Source organism: Bubalus kerabau, chromosome 17, assembly GCF_029407905.1.
Source record: "Bubalus kerabau isolate K-KA32 ecotype Philippines breed swamp buffalo chromosome 17, PCC_UOA_SB_1v2, whole genome shotgun sequence".
NCBI lineage: Eukaryota > Metazoa > Chordata > Mammalia > Artiodactyla > Bovidae > Bubalus > Bubalus kerabau.
The window spans coordinates 36,740,630-36,762,919 of NC_073640.1; the positions used below are offsets into that span (position 1 = coordinate 36,740,630).

Below are 22,290 nucleotides of genomic sequence, written 5' to 3' on the forward strand. Positions count from 1 at the left end.
ACTGGATGCTTTGAACTGAATCTCATCAACAGATATTTTCCTTCTAATATTTCACCTTAGCACAGCAGCCTCAGAGCAAATCACTTACCTTTTCTCTAATACTTCAATGATTTAAACAAATCCTAACACTTCCTTAGAACCCACTATGTCTCTTCTCAAGTCTCTGTCCCCGAATGCTTTGTAAGAAATGTCTCTCTACTCCTCACCCAAAAAGGGAAAGACAAACAAGCTGGTCTTCAAGCCACCACCCGTGTTTCTGCAAAGTGATCAACTCAAGGTGACAAGAAAGCACAGCCAGCCCGTGAGGCTGAGACGCGGGCGGCCCCACCCCCACCACCCGCCCCGTCCACCCGAACCGAGGAGCAGGTGGAGGTTTTATGCCCAGCTGAGCACCGCTGAGCACCACTGTTTGAATGAAACACTCCTAGGTCAAATCTCAGAGATAAATAGGTAATTACAATTAATCCTTCCTAATTGCCGTCCTTCTGCCCAGCACACTGGAAATAACACCTCACACATCCTTTCCAGGGTCCTCAGGGGTGGGCGAGGCCTTGCACGCTGTCTGTGCAGCTCTCTGCACGAGAGTCCCGTGTCCCCATTTTGCAGATGAGGAGGCTGAGAATAAACCAGGCGTGTGTTTCCAGCATTGCCGGGGTGGTAAGAACAATGGTTTTCAGCTGCATTTGTCCAGTTCCAGGAGGATTAGATAAAGAGGAAACGATGCCCTGGGACTGATGATCATGAAACCAGTCTGAAACACATTGTCCATCCCTGTCTTAACCTGACTTTGGAATGCCGTACTTGGCACCTACTGTATACCAGGAACTGAGCTGGATATTTCCACACTATTTCATTTCATCTTCCTAACAACTCTCTGTATTATACATTCCATTTTATAGCTGACAAATCTCAGACGCAGGGAAGTGAAGTGACTTGCCCCAAGGTCCCCCAGGTAGCCGAAGACAAGGTCAAAATTTGAATAGTTTATTCATTCATTTTGGTTCGCTCTTCAACAGGTATTTATTGTAGAGCTGCAATAAGCATTTAAGATAAATTTATGAGCACTGTGTCCATATAGCCCAGGCTATTGGGACAAGCTAAAGTCCCTGGAGGGCTGGGCTTTAACCTGAAACTGACCTGTATGTCCTGACCAGACGCAACATGCTAAGTATCTGGGGCCAGGTCCAAGGAGGAATTCAACATTGGAAAACTGTCTTATGCCATTTTCCTCCTTCCCAAGGCAAAGGTGATTACAGGATCACTAATTACAACTTTGGGCTTCCCTGGTGGCTCAGTGGTAAAGAACCCACCTGCCAATGCAGGAGACGTGGGTTTGATCCCTGGGTTGGGAAGATCCCCTAGAGGAGGAAATGGCAACCCACTCCAGTATTCTTGCCAGGGAAATCCCATGGACAGAGGAGCCTGGCAGGCTACAGTCCATGGGGTCACAACGGAGTCAGACAGGACTTGGCGACTAAAGTACTACAAATACAACTTCACAACAAGAGCTTCCATTTCTCCAAAGCCTGGGAGAAATGCCCCAGCACAGCACATTTGTTCACGGCCATTTCAAAAACAGCCAAAATAGAACAGAGCAGGGATGGCTGGGGCTCAGTGGGCCAAGACGAATAGACTGGGCTCTGAACTTCAGGTGCAATTCCCAGGTTAAAAGCACTACCCCTGACACCTTGTGGATTGACACAGGTCAAGTCACCTCCTAGAGTCTTCATCTCCCATCAAGTTAAATAGTAACTCTTGCTTGTAGACTTATGGTGGAAATCAAAGGAGGTAACATCCAGTACATAATGCCGTTAGCTACTTCAGCTGTGTCTGACTCTTTGAGACCCCATGGACTATATAGCCAGACAGGCTCCTCTGTCCATGGAATTCTCCAGGCAAAAATACTGGAGTGGGTTGTCATGCCCTTCTCCAGGGGATCTTCCAGACCCAGGAAATGAACCCAGGTCTCCTGCATTGCAGACAGATTCTTAACTGTCTGAGCCACCAAGGAAATTAACATCCAGTACACAGGGGGAACTTTAAACAAACATGAGAGAAACGATCCACCAGGGCTGGTGGGCAATGGAGGAAGGGTGCAGAAGGAGCCAAAACAAAGCAGCGTTTCCTGGATGGAAGAGAGGAAGCCCCCTGAAGACAGGGGCCTCATCTGTGCCCTAGTGCCTAGGACGGAGTCTGGCACATAACAGGCATTTTAATAAACACAAATTTTTTTGTGTTTATTAAACGAATGACAACTGGCCAGTGTCACAGTGATACAAGAAGAGGTAGGTCACGGGAGGACAAGCTGATGGGCAAAACTTGAATCCTGGGCGCCAGGGTCTTGGGTCAGCACATGACTGTAGGATGAGAGAAAGGTCATCATCCTTCCAGACCCAGTTCCTGGAGGACGGCAGAGCCTTGATCTCAAACAGGAAGAAAGTGCCTGAGTCCTAGCCGTGGGCACTAGACTTGACGAGACTGGCTGCTGCAGTGAGGGGCTGGGGCTCCCCAGAGTTCCCAGCCATCCCAGCCAAGCCCATTCGAACAAGGACCATTTCAGACAAGCTCCATGTTGGCAACCCTTTCTCTGGGACTTCTGGGTCAATCTGGCAGAAAGACAATAACACCAAAGTGAATCTTAGGTCCCAAAATACAGCCAAAGGCATTGCACAAAGCAACATGGTGGATCTGGATTCCCTGTGGCTGGGGAGAAGGCTGGCTTCTTGCCTCAACCAGGCCTCAGTGGCCTCAGAACCTGGCAAACAAAGGCAGGACTGAGAGAGGCCAGCCTGCCCCTTCCCTGCCTTGCCCTCAGGCCAGGGCTCCATGACCCATCTGTCACCACCCCCCTCTGCCTGAGCTCCCATCAGTGTCTGCAATACCGTCGTGATCCGGCAGGAACCGTGGCAGGCTACAATTAATTAATTAATCAGTTTTACTCTATCAGCAATTGCAGACCAGGAATGTTAAATAAACAAATTAAGGGCTGTGTTTCACTAAAGCTCAGCCCAATGAAATAATAATGAGGCAAAGTGAACTGCTCTGAACAGAAGGAGGAGGAAGAATGTTATAAGGGAAATTCACCAGGGCAGTGAAGGCCCAGAGGAAGGCAGGAAAAATTCTGCTGGGGGACTCTCATCCCATGCTCCACTCGAGGAAAGTGCTGGAACCCACAGTATGGCAGAGAGAGCAGAGCTCCGCAGCCAGAGAAGAGTGGACTTGAAACTCAGCTTTCCTGCTTATCAGAAAGTCCCTTAATTGCCTTGAGCCTGGGTTTCCTAACTCATCAAGAGGAGGAAGGGAGCAGCAGTGATCTTCGCGGGGCCAGCCTTCATTGGCACTTCTGTGTAGCCTATGGGGGGGGGGGGCGCTGACACCTGTGATGCATGCGAGCAAGGAGGTGGGAGGGTGGTCCACACTCTGGCTCTGCACCTTCAGGTGGCATGACTCCAAGTCTCCCAGAGGCCCCCTTGGGCTGTACCTCCATACCCAGAGCTTGCTCATTTGCACTCTGTATTGGCCCCCTGCTGGTGCTTCCCTGCGTGCTAAGTTGCTTCAGTCATGTCCGACTCTTTGCAATCCTATAGACTGTAGCCGGCCAGGCTCCTCTGTCCATGGGATTCTCCAGGCAAGAATACTGGAGGGGGCTGCCATGCCCTCCTCCAGCTCTTATGTCTCCTGCCTTGGCAGGTGGGTTCTTTGCCACTAGAGCCATCTGGGGATCCCACAGGAGGTGCTTCCCTGATCACCCACAAGAGCAAACACCTGCAATCAAAACCTGCTTCTGGGAGAACCCAGCTTGAGACAGCTTCCCTGGACAGATGCGAGGGATTATTTTCAAATGTTCTGCCCCTTCCTCTTTCAGTGTCTTTGTAATCCCAATTGACAGAGGCCACAAGAGTTTAAATTTCTCCAAGGAGGTCCCACTGGTAGCACAGAGTGGGGATCATGCCTTCGTGGTCAGCAATTACGCACCTGCAGCTGCCAAGGACCAAGGCCTGGTCCAGGGGCTGGGTGCCCAGATGTGAGCAGCAAAGACAGACACCACTAGCGTGGATAAGAGGCACGGGCCCCCCAACCAGGTGTGACCTTGAGATGCAGGACTAGATGGGGGTCTTCTGGCCCTGGGCCTGGAAGGTTCATCGCCCACCTATGGGATGGGAAGCCAGACACACCCTGGCATGACCCTCAGTCTCCTCAGCAAAGTGAAGGCGTTTAGACCCGGGCTGCAAATGAGCCAAGAGCTCTGGGACCTTTCAGAACCTGTCTGGCCCATTCTCGCAGAATCTGTGGTGACTCATCCAGAAATTGATATTTGGGCAATGTTCCAGCAATGCTGTTGGATAATAATGTTCTTTCCCAAGGCTTTATCTAGACAGATCAGCATGTGGGGCTGTTAGAAAAGTCTATTTTTCCTCTGCCAGGGTCTTCTGTGTAGAAGCTGAGTGTAGTCCCCAGGGAAGGATCCCTGACATGTACTTGATGGAGCAGCCTCTCAATTCTCCCCTAAAGACACCATCATGTGGGCATCTTGTTGGGATGTCCTACGCTCCTGTGCATGGGATCCCCCAGCCCTGGGAGACAGTGCATCTGAAAGCCAATGAGAAAAGGCTCTAGAGAATATTCTAGAACTTTGAGAAGAGGGATCAGAAGGAGTTACACCATGGGCCAGTTACAGAGGTGGTCCCATGCTCTCCCCGGCTCCAGGGGTAGGCTGCAGAGGGTCCCAAATATGTTCTAACCAAGGAGACAATTGTCTCAGGGCAGTGTTTCCAATTAGGGCCCTGCTATGGTGATGGGCAGAAGGAGAAGAGGGTGACAGAGGATGGGATGGTTGGATGGCATCACCGATTCATTGGATATGAACTTGGGCAAACTCCGGGAGATGGTGAGGGACAGAGAAGCCTGGCGTGCTGCAGTCCATGGGGTCATGAAGAGCTGGACAGGACTTGGTGACTGAACAACAACAAACGTGATGGCTTTTCTGTCAGCTACAGGTAGAGAATCTAAGTGACAAATAGCGACAGGGAGTTCCTCTATGACTGCACAGAGATCCGTCTGGCAAAGAATGTTAAATGTTCCTCTCCTGCCCTCCCCACCACACACACACACACACACACACACACACACACACTTACCCTACATATGTTTACCCTGCTCTGCCCTGTGCTAACAGTCCTTCTATCATTGCAGCTGTCTGAGAACATCAGAGTGCTCTGAAATGTCACAGGATGGTTGTGGGATGGTCTCACTCGGTACCACCCACCAGTATCTCCTGGATCCCTACTCCCTGCATGCACACCTTCCAACTAGAACCTGGGGACTTTGCTCAGCTCTCCCTGAGTATGACTAAGAATAGGAATAATGATAATACTAACAACCATCACTGTTCATGGGTTGCCTTGTGTCAGGCCCTGTGCTGTTTTACATGCATTAATTCAGGGGTTACCAAAGGCCTAAATCCACAACCCCACTACTCCACCACCTGTTTAGGTAAGTAACGTTTTATTGGAACAGCCACACCCATTTGTTTATGTATCACCTACGACTGCTTTGCTGCTACAACTAAAGAGGCATGGCTCACGAAGCCTAAAATAGGTCCTATCTAAACCAAATTGGAAAGGACACACGTATCCCATTGTTCATTGCAGCATTACTTACAATAGCTAGAAGATCGAAGCAACCTAGATGTCCATAGACAGATGAATGGATAAAGAAGTTGTAGTACATATACACAGTGGAATATTCAGTTCAGTTCAGTTCAGTCGTTCAGTCGTGTCTGACTCTTTCCGACCCCATGAACCGCAGCACCTCAGGCCTCCCTGTCCAACACCAGCTCCCAGAGTTTACTCAAACTCATGTCCATTGAGTCGGTGATGCCATCCAACCATCTCATCCTCTGTCGTCCCCTTCTCCTCCTGCCTTCAATCTTTCCCAGCCTCAGGGTCTTTTCAAACGAGTCAGTTCTTCTCATCAGGTGCCCAAAGTATTGAAGTTTCAGCATCAACATCAGTCCTAACTCAGCCATAAAAAGGAATGCATGTGAGTCAGTTCTGATGAGGTGGATGAACCTAGAACCTATTATACAGAGTGAAGTGAGTCAGAAAGAGAAAGATAAATATTGTATTCTAATGCATATATATGGAATCTAGAAAAATGGTACTGAAGAATTTATTTACAGGGCAACAATGGAAAAATAGACATAGAGAACAGAATTATGGACATGGAGAGAGGGGAGGAGAAGGTGAAATGTATAGAAAAAGTAACATGAAAACTTACATTACCATGTGTAAAATAGATAGCCAACAGGAATTTGCTTTATGGCTCAGGAAAATTAAACAGGGGCTCTGTATCAATCTAGAAGGGTGGGATGGGGTGGGAGATGGGAGAGAGGTTCAAAAGGGAGGGGATATATGTATACCTATGGCTGATTCACGTTAAGGTTTGACAGAAAACAACAAAATTATGTAAAGCAATTATCTTTCAATTAAAAAATAAATTAAAAAAAAAAACAGGTCCTATCTAATCCTTTATGGAAAAATTTTGCTGATCCATGCATTAACTCATCTTCCCTCTTACCAAAGTCCTGTGACCTGGGAATCACTGTAAAAGTCTTTTATATAAAAATAAACAGGAATTCAGAAAGATTAATCAGTCAAGGAAACACAGCTTGTAAGTGACAGAAGTAGAATTTGAAACCCAGGAGTTGAGGGTTCAAGTCCTGGCCTCCTGTGATCTAGCCACAACTTCTCTAAAGACTGAATCAGAAATGACCAATGAACCACTGGCTAACAGGAGAGCTGGGAAGGCTGGGACAGGCATGGGGATTAATGAGGTCACCAGCAGCCCCAGGGCAGCAGGGGGGCCCAGGGCCTCGCAGGTGTGCTAAGTCTGGAAGGGCTTTTTGCTCCATCAGCACTGAGTGGCTCGTGTCTGCGGGCCTTACAAGGCTCGGCATCACACAGCCCAACCTGTTACCTGCCACTATGGATGCCTCAGGCTTCGTACTACCAGGGCCCGGTGAATAGCAGATACTTAAACTTGTTTGCAAAGGTCGCCCTCTCTCTTCTGAAGTCTCTTTTCCACTTTGGATGGAGAATGGAGCCATGCTGTAATAGTCCCAGAATTTCAAAAGTATCCTCGAAGCCAGGAAGTCACCCCTCGCGCTGGGATCCCTGTCCTCCCCAGAACACTCCCTAATGTAGTTTGTCCTGCTCTTCTGGGCCCATCACAGGACCCCAGGCTGGGCATCCCTCTGTGTTTCCACTGCCCCTCCTATGGCCTGGGTCTTTCCCACCAGGGACCAGTGATGCCCACCTTCAGCTGTCTTCAAAGCCTGCAGAGTTTTGTGCACAAACAGATGCCCTAGCCCTCTCCAGACAGCCTGCTTAACCAGGGGCAATGTGGTGCTCGGAGTCTGTTCAAGTCCCACCAGGACACTGTGGCCTGAGAGCTAGTGCTGTGATCCAGTATGCTTCAGCACATCCCTGTGTGCTGAGGGCAGCTTTGCAAACCTTGGTGGACCTGGAGGGGTCCCCTGAGTATGACCGGTATTCTCCTTCCAACAGTCAAGACGTGTCATGAAGGGCCACAAAGGCTTCTGATTGGAAGTTTCCTCTGGTCAGAAAAATCACAGCAGAGCAGGTTGGTTTCATTGGTACTAATTAGCATAACAAACACCCAACATGCAAAGTCTAACCTTACAGTCTAGGAAGTTTGCCAGCATCCCCATCCACTCAGGTCATTGTTTAACTTCTACATCTACAACTTCAATAAAACTGCTCACGTGTAAATGGACGATGGAGTTGCATTTCTCTTATTGCAAGGGAATAGAATTTGGAAATCTGGGGATGGAATTTTGTCAAAATCTTATTTAAAAGAGAAAAGAACTGATGCTATGAAGCTTCAAGTGATAACATGAAGTTTTCAGTTAGATCAAGGTTCAAACTCAGGCCTTGACACCTCTGAAATATCATTACCTTAGACAAGTCTCTCCATGTCCCAACCCTAATGTTTTCATTAATAAAATGAAGATAAAGATGCTCCCCCTCCCCAGAGTGATTAGAATACAAAATACGTAAGGTGCCAGGACATGGTTGGTCCTCAATAAACACTTAGAGTAAGACTGGCTTCCCCTGAGAAGTTTGCAGCCTGATAGGAGGGGGAAAATCATGCACAGAAGTTATACCTAAGCCAGATGACAAGGATAATTCAGAGGATCAGCAGAAGGAAAAAGGGAAGACTTTAAGAAGAAGGAAGTGTTTAATCTTGATTTGGGAGGATGATGTGGTGGGACTGCAACATTTAAGGATGGGGAGGAAAGCAATCCTGTTGGAGGGACGACAGAGGCTCACAGGAGCAGCAACAGGCACAACCAACCAAGGGCACTCCCCACCCCCCACCAAGGTTTCAGCAATAGATGCAGACATGAGGCCCAAGGGTCAAGCAACCCAGGGTGCCTTCATTTCCCCACCAGGACAAACAGTAGCCTCCTGGGAGAGGGGAGAGGGACTGAAGGAGGTTTGATCTCCAAGGTCAGCTTGGGATTGAGGAGTTTGGATATTTTTGTCCTCTCTGCCATCAGCCAGGGGGCAGGGGCATCTCAAAGCCTAGAGGCAGAAAGTCCAGGACAAGCAGGCTCAGAGAGCCAGGGAGCTGCTAAGGCAGTGAGCTCCTGACAAATGGGAGCTTTACTCACACCTGGTCCAACACACCCCACAAAGAGAGCCAGCCAACTGGTCTGCCACATAAGGCATGTTATTTTTCTGCAACAGATGCTTTTTTCATCTACTTATGGAAAGGGAAGCTCTGATGGCAGGGAGAATGGGGTTTATGTAGTTTGGGATGGCTCAATATTTTCTCAGACATGCTGCCTCAGCCTTTGTGGCCAGAGAGGAGGCAGGGACCAGAGGCACACCTGACCCAGTGATCCCACACTGTGCCAGGAGGCCTTCAGGACACCAGTGTCCTGCCTGACAGCTCAGTTAAAAAGCTCTGAGGTCAAAAGTCTTTGGAAAAGGACTTCCCTGGTGGTATAGTGGATAAGAATCCACCCACCAATGCAGGGCACATGGGTTCAATCCCTGGTCTAGGAGGATTTCACATGCCATGGAACAACTAAGCCCATGCACCACTACTGAAGCCTGTGCCTTCTAGGGCCCATGAGCCCCAACTAGTGAAGCCCCTGTGCCTCGAGTCAGTGCTCCACAACAAGAGCAGCCACCGCAACAAGAAGCCATGCTCCACAACTCGAGAGTAGCCTCCACTCGCCACAGAGAAAAGCCTGCATGCAGCAACCAAGGCCGGTGCAACAACAGAGAGTCTTTGGAGGAGGCTCAGCCGCACTTTCTTCATGGCAGTGGGACTTCAGAGAAGCTGAGATGCTGGCACGGGTGAAGGATATGTAGAGGACAAGGGTGGGCAGCGCTTTCCAAGTTCACGGCACCACACTGCTGCCACCTTGCCTTGTTCCCTAAGAGGCCCTCGGAATAGCTCTGCTGCCCCGGGATCCAGGGAGCAGTTTAGGGTGGATGGAGATAGTGATATTAAGGGTCAGGGCCATCCTGGGCAGGTGTGTGCACCTGTGCTCGGGAGGCAGTATGAGCCTGAGTCTCCTCCAGCCTGTCTCCCCACCAACCTATTCCCAGCTGCCTTCTGAAGAACAGATACTCCCAACAGCTGCCCGCATGTCTGGCCCTGTGCTTCCTGATTTAATTTCATTCCCATGGTATTCATCCTCAGGTCAACCATGTGCAATAGCTACCATCAAAGTCATTCTATAAGAGGAAACCAAAGCAGCTCAAGGAGGGGAGGATACTACCGAAGGCCCCAGGGGGAGAGGAGGGATCGGAACCATGTCTATCACAATCCTGTGGGCATTTCAACCCTGCACCAGGGAGAGACCCAGGGATAAATGCTCAGTTTCTCTGCAGTTGAGGAGAAGAGAAAATGTGGGGTGACGAGGTGGGTGCTATAGCGGAAAAGTCAGAACTCAAACCACAGCAGCTGCTGTCTAACGACATATGAGAGACAAGCTAGGCTCAAGGAAGAAGCCAGCAAAGCCAATGGGTTCTAACATTCCATCCCTGTACTGCTGGGGAGTCGAGCTACCCCACTAGCTTGTGGATTCCTGTGCCCAATCTGAGTTATCAGATCATTGACAACGTCCACATGTGTAACTCCAAGGAAGCTGAGCATCCACCCACAACAGAACATCACATCACAGATGAGGAAACTTGCAGGAAAGAGTCAAGGAGTTAAAAAATCCATAACAGTAATCCAGCCTACAGAGGGAGGGTTAGATTAGGAACATCATTCAGTTAAAGGTTACAGGAGAGGAGAGGTGTAACACTGTGTTGGACTTGAGCAAGAAAGAGAGAAGATGGGAAATGCAGAGGTTTCCAAAGTGTCAATTGCAGGGATGGCCAAGGCCATGGAAAGGGACCCCTGAAGGGAAGGCTGTCCCACAATGTGCTTTCAGATATCAGTCCCCAGAGCTCCTGCTGTCTCCAGGAAAGGAGCAGAAATAGGTAGCATGCTGTCCCCACGCCCCTTTTCCAGGCTTGGCTTGAAGAAGCCAGGCTTGTGAGCTGAACTGTGACACCCCCCCCCAACCCCAAACTCATTCATTAAACTTCTAAATCCTAGAACCTCAGAATATGACCTTATCTGGAGATGAGGTTTTTACTGAGGTGACCAAGTTAAAGTGAGGTCATGAGGGTGGACCCTAATCCAATATGACCACTGTCCTTGTAAGATGGGGAAATTCTGGATACAAACAAGTACACAGGGAACAAGTGTAAGATGTGTAAGGATGTAGCAGATGGCCACCTACAAGCAAGCCGAGGAGAGCACCTGGAACAGACCCTTCCCTCCACCCCTCAGAAGGAACCAACCCAGCCAACACCTAGATTTTGGACTTACAGCCTCTAGAACTGGGCAACAGTGGGTTTCAGTCATTTAATTCACCCAGTCTGTGGCAGATCTAGCAAGTTAATAAAAGGGCCTAAAAGGAAAGGGACAGGATGCAGAGATGTGTCAGAAGGAGGGCCTCCTCCACCGCTGCCAGACCAGGCACCATCTGAAGACCCCTCAGAACTGGATGGAGTCTGTCTCTACACAGGCAGAGGCAGAGGATGAGAAGATAGATGGGTCCTCCGAGGCCCCTCTTGGAATGAAGGAGCCACTAACCTGTGAGCGATGGGTTCACTGAGAGACCAAGATGAGCTCAGCCCCCAGGGAGCACACAGGCCACCAGGTCACCTCACTCACCCATGCATGTGATCATTCACAAACCCATCCTGCATCTCTGGGACTCCCCATCTGCCTGCCCTCAACCATTCCTCACTTACAACTGACCAGGGGAGCTGCAGGCCCACACCACTGACGAAGGACTGGGCCCCTCTGGTCTTCTCATTTTCCACAATATTTTACAGCAAAATCGCTCTGGGTATTGTCTCAAGCTGACTCTGGGAGGCAGAATTTGAGACAGAGGTTGGTGATCCAAATGTCTATTATGGAGCCCTCTTGTGCTCCACAGGAGGGCAAGGAAAGAAGTTGGATTGGGCAGAAGGAGCAGGTAAGGTGCAGTGGGGTCTCCATGGAAGGCTCAGCCAACTCCACAGGGAACTCGAAGAGTTGGGGACCCTGCACAGCAGTTGGGGTGAGAGGGCCAGGCCTTTCAATCCCCGCAGCACTCAGCCGTGGAAGGTGGGCCACCCTAAAAATAGAGCCAGACTTTGGGGCAGGAGCTCTTTCCAGCTGAGGAAATCCTGTGGCTGGGGGCTTCGTGGCACATTGCAGAGTCCTCCACAGATATACGAAGTTTAGTTTGTATCAGGGTTTTCAAGACCCCATTCCTGGGCTCCCCAGGAGGCTGCAAAGCCCAGTCTGCTGGTGCCATCCCAGTGTCTCCTCAGCCATCCCTTTTCTCCTGACCCTGTGCCCACGGCAGAAGCCCATTAGCTTCACTAAAGGAGTTGAATTTCAGTTCTGCCATCGGATGTGCACGTGCTCTCAGGAGCTCTACTCTGCTACATAATTCCTCCAGGAGCTGGAGGGAGGGGGACCGACAGAAGCAGTAAGCTGGGTCTTTCCCTGAGTCAAGTTTCCAAGGGGAGAGCAACTTTAACCACTCCTCTGTGCTGAATCCACCTCACAGCCTGCCACGCTGTGCAGAACAAAGTTACGCGTGAAGGTGGCAGCTGCTGACGCTGCTCTGGCTCCATGTCGTGGCTCTCAGTACAGGCCACACCTGAACACAGAGTGCTTCACCCTGGCATCTCCAGCAGAAGAGAAGTCACCCCGGAGGAGATGTTGTAGCTGGACCTTGAAGAATGAGGAATCATAAATAAGAAGAAAGGAGAAGGCATTCCAGGGAGAGAAAAACATATGCACAAGTGCAGAGGCAAGGAAAACATATTTTAACAGGAAATCCGTACCCAGAGATGGACAGCAATGTATTTCTCACATGAGTGAATGTCATGTGTTTGACCTTGAACTCAGAGGACTCCTGAACCTTGGATCAAAACTGCAAAGAACATAGTGTGGATTTCTATGCCAACACATACTGCTAAGAGAACTATGTTCCATGCTCAGTTGTGTGAGGCAAAGAAGAAAACCCAGTCTCCTGGGTTCCAAAGGCCTCCTCTTATCATGGTGGCTGGACTCGAACTCTGACCTGGCAGATCCTGAGTTAAATGCCAGCTTCAGCACTTACTAACCATGAGATTCAGGGAAAGTTACTCAACAATCCATTCCTTTTGCTCTGTGAATGGTCACAGTGGCCCCTTCAGAGTGGTTTTGAGGATGCTAAAGTGGTGGGGGGTTGGGGCGGAAGAAGGAGGTATTGTATATAAAGGATGCAGACCAGGGTCTGGTCTGGCCACAGTAAGGATCTCGGAAACAGCTGTCTTTGTAGGCACAGTGGGCATTTGACTCTCGATTTTTGCTGGTCTGTAATCTTCACTTCCACCCCCTTCCCAGGGATCCTCAGCACTCCATGGACACCATTCCTTTTCTCTGTAGGTGGAGACAGTCAGATGTCAAGTCCTCCGGTGGGACCTTGTGTCCAGGGCAGACTCAGAACTCACTGGTGTGTGTGTAGATGTAAGGAGGTAACCAAGATACAGCATCCAGCAAGGAGCAGGTGTGTGACACAATGGTACAAAAATGACAATATAGGGAGGATCAGCCCTGGCCGTGTTTCTGAGGAAACAGCTCTGAGTCACTCTGTCTTCCTTTACTAAGACTTTTTAGGACAGAATCTGGAACTGACTACCTTGACAAGCAGTCCACTGGAGTCACTCATCTCCTTTGGTCGGCTCCCTCTACCTATACAGGCATGAGAGCCGAGGACCCAGATCCTTTACATTTAGAAAACCCTTCCCCAGATGACCTGGTAAAGGGAGGCCAACAGGCACCTTCTCATTAGAATTGGCCAAGAACTGTCTGTGGTCTCAAGGCTTTGAAGCAAGTTTCCTTTAGACTCCATGTTCCTAGAGACTCAACTGGAAAGCCCTAGAGCCCAGCCTCCCTGGCGGACTGGGGACCCTGAGAGAAGCTTGAGGTCAGGGATACTCATTTGATAGCCTGGGGGAAAGTGTGACCACTGTGTAAACACCTGCTGGAGAAGCCAAGAATCCTGGGGCTGGGCTAGAAGAGTACCTGATCATGGGGTCATTGTGTTGAGCCCTAGTGGTTCATGGATGAGAGACAAGCTTCCTCGCTCAAGGAACTGCAGGGGCTACTGAACAAAAGCAACACAGAGCCAGCTGCTCTGAAGGATGAAGGAGTGCTGAGTGGACACAAAGAAATGGGAGCAAAAATCCTTTGGTAGAAGAAGTGGAGACGGTGGGATAGCCAAGGTGATTTGGTGGGAGCTCTGAGTTGGGTGTGGAGAAGGAAATGGCAACCCACTCCAGTGTTCTGGTCTGGAGAATCTCAGGGATGGGGGAGCCTGGGAGGTTGCCGTCTATGGGGTCACACAGAGTCGGACATGACTGAAGCAACTTAGCAGCAGCAGCAGCTGAGTTGGGTGAAGTGAGGCCAGATGGATAAAGACCTGGAATTCTACACCAAAGCTTGGTTTTTCTCTAAAGAATAACTATCAAAGGATATTAGACTCAAAGATGACATGACTGGTTTCTCTTGACAATCTCAGTGTTTAGAGACAGTGCAAAAATTCGAGAGAAGGTACTCAAGGGACCAGTGATTTTGTGAAGTTCAAATCCCCAATTTTAAAACTTGTTTATATGCACTCATGTGTTTATGGTACCTTTATGTGGACTAATACCTAGGCTGAATGGTGACCTCAAATGCTCCCTCAACTCCATCCGCAGAGTTCTTTTGGTGTTATATGCTCAGGAATTGACTTCATTTTAACTCCTCATTCTGTTCTCCTATGATGTCTCGCAGATAGACATCCTTCTTCTGTCTTAAGAGTAAGTCCCTCTTGAGCCATGCCATATACCCATGGTAACCAGAAACCACCTTCAGGACCAAAACCCACATTTACTGCCATTACTGCCAGACAGACAGGCTCATGATGTAGCTGGTTTCCTTAAAGGTAGTTAACAATGTCCAGCTACAAGTGGTTTAATGTAGCTTCCTTTGATGGTCATGCAATTACATTCTACCCTAATAGGATTCTTAGACAGATCTCACATCATAACTTTCATTTTAGGGAATAATGCACACACCCTTGTTTCTCTCCATCAGATTGGACACATATACATTTTTAATAAATGTGTTCTGAATTGAGCTGGTCTGGACCAAAATCAAAGGAAAGGAGATTACATGGCATTCTAAGCACCAAATTTCAGAGTCCTTTTCATTGGAAATAGGAATAAGAATATCTGTGAGAACTCTGAGAAGAATCAGAGAGCTCTGGCTGATGGGATGAGATGGCAATCCTCATGATAATTCTGATTTAAAGCAAGGAAGTGAAATCTTCTCTCATGGGGGAATTTCGGCTTCCAATCTTCTATTGTGTTTAGGTGGAATTAAATGAGGCATAGAAATGTATATGTTGCTTTGATAAATTTATCCTTTCCTGCAATTGTAAAATCTACAATTATTTCCCAGCCTAAAGGCCCCAGCAAGGGTGACTGACTCTGAATGTCATCTGTCCTCCCCCTGGGCTCAGGAGTAGGGTATAAGGGACAGAGGGGGAAGCTGGGCTTTGCAATCACAAAGCCCAGCAAGGGGGTTGGGGGGCACTCTGGGCTCAGACACTTGCCAGCCAGCTGGCACTGAGTGTGGTTACTTAGGTACACTGATTCCAAGGCCAGCGCAAAAGTTCAACTCTCTCTTAACTCTTATATTCATCAATCCTGTGACTGACATTTCCACTTGGCCTATAGTGGGGCTTCTCAAATTAAATGACTTCTAAACCATCCCTTTGATCTTCACCCCACACTTAATCCCTGTTACCCAGGTTTCCAGCTCTTAAGGGCAACACCATCCACCTTGTGTTCAGGCCAAACCCCAGGGTTTATTGTTTATCCTTCTTTTTCTCTCATCCTTCCAATCAGTCTATCATCTCCTTTAACATGCTGTTTTGTAATCAGTTAAGTGAGGATAATATCTCCCTTCCTCAGATGATGTGAGGATTAGATATAATCTATATAAAGCACCAGGCACATAGGAAATGCTCAAATGATATCCATTTTCAATACCGGGCTCTACTCACTGAACAAAAGCCCCCATTCTCCTGAATAGACACATAGGCTCCGATTCTGTCCATTAAAAAAGTGAATTGGAAAAAGATATATCCTAGAGTCTAGGTTTAGAGGAGATAAATGCTAAAGGCTTCAGGGTGAGCATCTAAGAGCCTGTGGGTAAGGCAGTGGTACATTAAATGAGAGTGCTCTCATTTTAGTGTGCTCCAAAGTAGCCCACTAATAAGCTATGATCATCACAGGTAAATGGAGATTTCACAAAAAGAATAGAAAAAAAAAAAAAAAAAAGACAAGGAAAACAAACGTGCAATTCAATCAAAAGCCATTTGGCTGAAGTTATGCAATTTCAAGTTCGGGATCAGGCATTATGCTTATTTTCACCTCTGATAACGAACACATTAGTTTTCTGCTGTATGCAACTATTATGGGGAAAAAAAAAACAAAACAAAATTCAATTCACCTGCATTTGTCACTAGAGTATTGCGTCTGCTACACAAAAGCAGGAGATTGAAATGAAAGATGCCTCTTACTGAATTTTGAGAAAATGTGACTCTTCTCTGAGCCTTGAATACACAGTTGGATGGTTTGAAGAAGGGTCAGTGTTCTACACACAACCCATGTCTTTGCCACCAAGGCACCTTCTCTTTAAACACGTCTGTACCCTGGCCCCGCCCCTTTTCATACTTGCACTCAAGATCTTTAGTCTTTTCTATTGGTGGACTATTGATACAGATGTTCACCCAGAACAATTTGAAGAGTGTCCAGAGTCTCAAATAAGACATTTCCTCTCACTGTCCCAGCTCCTGGAAACACCCATAGTCACTGACTTTAGGAAAAAAAGAAAATACCTGCTCTCGCATAAGTCTCTGTTCAATGCCATGTCTGGTTGTCTGCTGCCATGTTTGCTTTGGTAAAGCCAATGCTCACCAAAGTATTCTGATGCAGGACAACAAAAGAAAAGTTCACCTCTTCTTTGGCCTTTCCCCCACGGCAAGGATGAAGCTAGCGCTAGAAGGAACCATATCTGTGATAAGGGCGAAACCAGAGAGAGGAGGTGCAAGCTTCTATGGGAAGTGCCTCTCTTAACTGGAAGTTAAGCAGATGTGGATTTCAGTCTTTGCTTCTGGCAAGTCCAGTTCTCTTGTGTCCATAAAGTTGGGCTGAGGACATCTGCCCCTCTGGGAGCATAGGGTAGGGGATGGGCCAGGATGGAAGGAAGGATTGGCGGTCCAAGACTCAGCTTGGGATCTTGCAGAGGGAGTCCAGTCTTCCCAGGCATGGTTGGCACTGGGCTTTTTAATTTGGGGCTTTTATTTGAACCTTCATACCCTTCTGCAAGGAGATCCAACCAGTCCATTCTGGAGGAGATCAGCCCTGGGATTTCTTTGGAAGGAATGATGCTAAAGCTGAAACTCCAGTACTTTGGCCACCTCATGCGAAGAGTTGACTCATTGGAAAAGACCCTGATGCTGGGAGGGATTGGGAGCAGGAAGAGAAGGGGACAACAGAGGATGAGATGGCTGGATGGCATCACTGACTCGATGGATGTGAGTCTGGGTGAACTCCGGGAGTTGGTGATGGACAGGGAGGCCTGGCATGCTGCGATTCATGGGGTCGCAAAGTCGGACACAACTGAGTGACTGAACTGAACTGAACCCTTCTTGCGCTACGAAAACTCTCCACATTATGCGTCAGGCACCGCCTCTCCATAGAGAAGGTGAAAATGCAAACTACCTCCTTTCTCCTCCCCCTCCCCCTGGGCATCTAGAGTGAGGTATGTAACCTTGAATGTGCCTGAATGGGATTGGGAGCTGGCGACACAAAGATCCAGGGACGGGGGACCACAGAGACTCTATTCTGAAAGTGGGTGGCAACGGTGTTGGGGCCATGGTTGACATCCTGGGACAGTGGTAGCTGGGGCTCCTCCAGCTGGTTCTGTGGCCTGATTCTGGCATCATTCTGGGTGTCACCTGGCCTCCTCTGTTCTTGCCCCTTTCCCCCTACTTTCCATCCTTCCTTTTCCCCTCCCTCACTCCCTTCCTTCCTTTTACATTGTAAATATCTTCAATATGTCATAATGTATTGAGATAATATAAAATACACCTGGTTCACAACTGCCCAGCTTAATAAAATCTTAGCATTTTATTGAGAAATAAAATATTATAAATAAATTTGAAGCCTCTGTGAATCCCTCTCTAATCTTGTCTTCTTTTCTGCCTTACAGAGGTAAACTATTTTGAATATGATCATTATTATGCAAAATATAATTTTAGTATATAAAAGTTACTAATTAAATAAAATTCAATAAATTATATAGATGTATGCTTATACATACACACAGGGCTTCCCTGGTGACTCAGCAGTAAAGAATTCACCTGCCAATGCAAGGAGACGCAGGTTTGATTCCTGGGTTGGAAAGATAAGATCCCCTGGAGAAGGAAATGGAAACCCATTCTAGTATTCTTTCCTGGGCAATCCCATGGACAGAGGAGCCTGGAAGGTCACAGTTCATGAGGTCACAAGGGGTCAGACATAACTTAGTGATTAAACACTACCATACATACACATACACAGATACACCATAATACATGTGTGATTTCTCATCCACTCAGCTTGGTAAATAGATATTCTGAGAAATGCTCTGGTTACCAAGAGAAATCACTAGACTGAGTAGATTGTACCCCCTTATGAGGGTGGACTTCATTAGGCTTTGAATAGGGGCATAATCAATCAAAGGCCTGAATAGAACACAGAGGCTGAATAAAAGGGAACTCTGCCTGTTCTGACTACCTGAGTGGAGACATCAGTCTTCTCCTGGCCTTGGACTGGAACTAACACCACTTATCCTCCTTGTTCTCAGGCCTTCAGACGTGGACAGGAAGCAAAAACAGTTCTCCTGGGTCTCCAGCTTGCCAACTGGGACTTCTCAGCCTCCACAATCACGTGAACTAATTCTGTAGACAGACAGACACACAGATGATGGATAGATTCTATTGGTTCTGCTTCTCTGCAGAACCATGACTAACACAGATTTTGATACCAAGAGTGATTCCAGAGGAACAGAACTTTTGGGAATTTTTTGTGTGTGTGTGTCCATGGTACTTGTTAATCACTTATTTACCAAGAGAAACTATTCCTTAGCCCAGATAGTCATAGTTCATATTTTCATAGTTCAAGAACAAAGTGAAAGTCACTCAGTCATGTCTGACTCTTTCCAACCCCATGGACTATACAGTCCATGGAATTCTCCAGGCCAGAATACTGGAGTGGGTAGCCTTTGCCTTCTCCAAGGGATCTTACCAACCCAGGGATCGAACCCATGTCTCCCTCATTGCAGGTGGATTCTTTACCAGCTGAGCCACCAGGGAAGTCCAAACAAGAACAAAGGTCAGTGACAAACTTCCATGGAACTCAACCCAAAGAAATTCTTTCTCCTCCAAAATCACTTTGGACTCTGAAACATACTTGCCTTCGTCATCTCCTCAAAATCTTTTATGGAATCATAATTTCTGTAGACATACGCATATGCCTTCTTTCTTGCTTCAGCCACAGCAAACATATACAAAGTTGCATCTCCCAGGGAGACAATAAATGCTCCGACAATATGAAAATGATGGGACAGAAGGCCACACATCTGAGGTTTTGTCAAAGAACTAGAAGCCATGATAGCTTTTCTTCTTGACAGCTCAACAATGATGTCCTTCCAGACTGACAGAGAAATAGACAAGGATGAGTTTCCTGAATTGGTTATGGGTTTATGGAGTCAGCTGTCTAATCTGACTAGATGTACAAACACTGATGACCGTAGTTCCAGTAGTAAAGAGACCACTGGTGGTCCACGGCCGTCAGGTGACGGTGGCGATACACACAGCACCAGCGCCGCATCCTCCTCATCAGCCACTTACACTAAGCCTGCGCTGGATGACTGTGCATCTGATACTTGCAAACATCTTTGGTAAAACAACAGACATAATGAAGCTAGCTGGTTGCGCCTCCTGTCACTGGACAGGAGCAGAGGAAGAGAAAGCTCCAGAGATGAGCTCAGAGAGTCAAGTTCCCAGGTCAGGTGTATAAAAGAGAATCACGACTAATACAATCTGCAAAAGGGGAGGGCAGACAACAGTGGACATGTCCAGCGGAAGCCGCAGGGCGCAGCAGAGCTGCAGCGGAGGAGTGGTAGTGACAGCACGTGGTGTGTGATGAAGGCGACATGGCCATGGGACAAACCCTGGGCAGGGATGCGCGAGCTGCTGCTGGGGGCCCAGAACCAGCCTCAAAGGGCTCTCCTCCCCCATGGTGTGTCTTTCTTATGACCAGCTTTATTGCTGACAAATAAGTGAAACAAAGTATATAAAGCTCCCAGCATGGAGAGAAAGGCATCCTTCCCTCCATTCCCCACCACCACCATCCCTGCGGCCGGCAGGAAGAAGAAATAGGGTTGGACCAAAAAGGAGGATGAAGCATGTGGGGATGTGGGTGGGTCTGGGGCAGATTCAGAAACACTCATCTTTGCTCCAAGCAGACAATCTGCTCCATGGAAGTCATAGCCTGCCTTTTAGGCAGGAAAAAGGAAAAAACTTTGTTCCAATATTATTGTTAGAAAGTAATATAGGCTTCATGAAGAAAATGTTCAGAGGAAAGAAAAGGAAATTAGAGACAGAAAAATCATCCATAGACTCAACACCCAAAGACGTTTACTGTTGCTAACATTTCAGGGTGTTTCTTTTCAGATGAAGAATGTAATTTTTAGGGATGTGAAATGCTGTCAATCAACAGAGAGCCGTGACCACAGGTGACACTAGGGAGGGGAGCAGTATATCCTGTTGCCAAGCTGCTGTCACATCCCTGGGCTGGGGGCAGCAGAGCTGGGGGCCCAGCACCTACCAACAAGCCCTGGGTAGGGCCTCTGTTGAGCTCCGAGGAGTCTATGGCGACGCCTGGGGATGGTCATCCCTGGGGATGAGCCTTTTGCTCCATCTCAGGTTTCTACCCAAACACTCTGGCCGGGGACGCATCAAAGTGCAGTGTGTATGTGTGTGTGTGACACGGCTCGGCTTCCCAGGATGGAGGCCAGGCATGGGGACAGGGCCCAGATGGCAGGAGATGTGCTTATAAACAGCATGCAGGAGGTCCTGTCACCAGGGTGAGCCTATCTCCGCCCGCCTGGCTCCCAGCCCTGAATCCTGGACGAGATCAGTAGCAGCCAGGGCCTCTGTGTGTCACCCAGAGCTAGCGCCATCCCCACCCAGCCTGCACTGTCCACAGCTGCCAGTCTCCCTGGAGGCAGGAAAGCCGGACACACGGGAGAGACGGGGAGGGGTGCGCACAGGATTTGGGAAGGGGACATTCACTCTCAACCAGGCCACCATCACCTTGGCAGCATTTTTCCTGGTTCAGATGAGTGCCCCAAAAATCTTGGATTTACTGTCCCACATTAATGGACTGGGAGAAGAGAGGCCCCAAATTTCTTCCTGGCTCCAGAGGGGGTAAACCATCTTTCTCTCCATGGAATTCCACTTAGGAGGGAACTGCTGGTGATGAAGACAATGGTAGCAGGATCCCTGACAAAGTCTCTGTCTCTGGGTCTCAGTTTTTCACCTGAGAAATGGGGAGAGGGAAGTCCCTGAAAGCATTATTTTCAAGGGTCTGATGACTGCATCAAGGGTGAGGACTTGCCCAGGATCTAGGTTTGGATCCTGTCTACACTGTGTGAATTGAAGCCAAAGATCTCACTCCCCATGCATGCGATTTACAAACGCAGGACAAGCGTCTCTGCTTCACTAGAGCAACACATGGCAAGGAACCAGGGCTCTCGGTGGAAAGAAATACGGGCGCATCTGATCAAAGAACCACTTCTCCCTTTCAATGAGAAAGCTAAGCAGCTCCTTAAGAAGTTGGGGTTGTGACTCTGATGTCCACATGCAAGGAGTTGTAGGGGTGTCTGAAACCCTTGACATTCAAGAGCCATCTGAAGACCTTCACGGAGAGGAAAGCTAGGCTGGGCTGAGACCAGGCTGTCCCTGCTGGTGTGCTGGCCATGGCGGCACCATGAGCAGAATTCTCTAGCAGAAGCAGAATGTGAGCAATATTTGTAAAGAACCCGCCTGTCAATGCAGGAGACGCAAGAGACTCAGGTTTGACCCCTGGGTTGGGAAGATCCCCTGGAGAAGGAAATGGCAATCCACTCCAGCATTCTTGCCTGGAAAATCCTAGAGACAGAGGCGCCTGGTGGGCTACAGTCCACGGGGTCGCAGAGTCGGACACAGCTGAGCATGCACTCATGCGTATGCAGTGCTTGTAATTTAAAATCTTCTGGTTGTTACTTTAAAACAAAAGTAAAAAGAAATGGGTGAAAGTAATGTTACTATAACCCATTTAACCCAATATATCCAAATATTATTTCAACACAGAATAAATATAAAAAATATAATTGAGTTTTCTTTCTCCTTTTTTTCCATCCTAAATTTTCAAAATCTGGAATGCTTTTACAATTACAGAGTAACTCAATTCAGATGGTACATTTTTATTAGAAAGACCCAATCTATATTTAGATCTCATTTCTCTCTGGGGCCATATATTTAGTGACTTCTCAGAACTCAAAAGACCAGAC

At 48.1% G+C, this 22,290-nt stretch overlaps 2 protein-coding genes across 45 annotated transcripts in view; both read right to left on the reverse strand.

Moving 5' to 3' along the window:
* The window catches only part of LOC129631575 (uncharacterized), a 478,809-nt gene that overhangs the window by 246,401 nt on the left and 210,118 nt on the right, over window positions 1-22,290 (reverse strand). For 7 of the 44 annotated variants that reach the window (XR_008704109.1, XR_008704106.1, XR_008704104.1 and 4 more), the window contains one exon: window positions 18,471-18,634. The exons of 35 other annotated variants lie outside the window; for them this stretch is intronic. Coding sequence is in view for 2 of the 9 variants with exons in the window: in XM_055552696.1 (XP_055408671.1) it covers window positions 21,983-22,002 (20 nt within the window). In the remaining 7 variants the exon portion in view is untranslated. Of the gene's footprint in view, window positions 1-18,470; window positions 18,635-21,879; window positions 22,003-22,290 lie in introns of those variants that run through there. 2 more of the 44 variants (XM_055552696.1, XM_055552695.1) reach the window with 2 other exon arrangements.
* On the reverse strand, window positions 19,123-19,344 carry LOC129631576 (cytochrome c oxidase subunit 6C-like). Its single transcript, XM_055552703.1, has one exon. It carries the CDS (start codon window positions 19,342-19,344, stop codon window positions 19,123-19,125), a length of 222 nt encoding a protein of 73 aa, XP_055408678.1.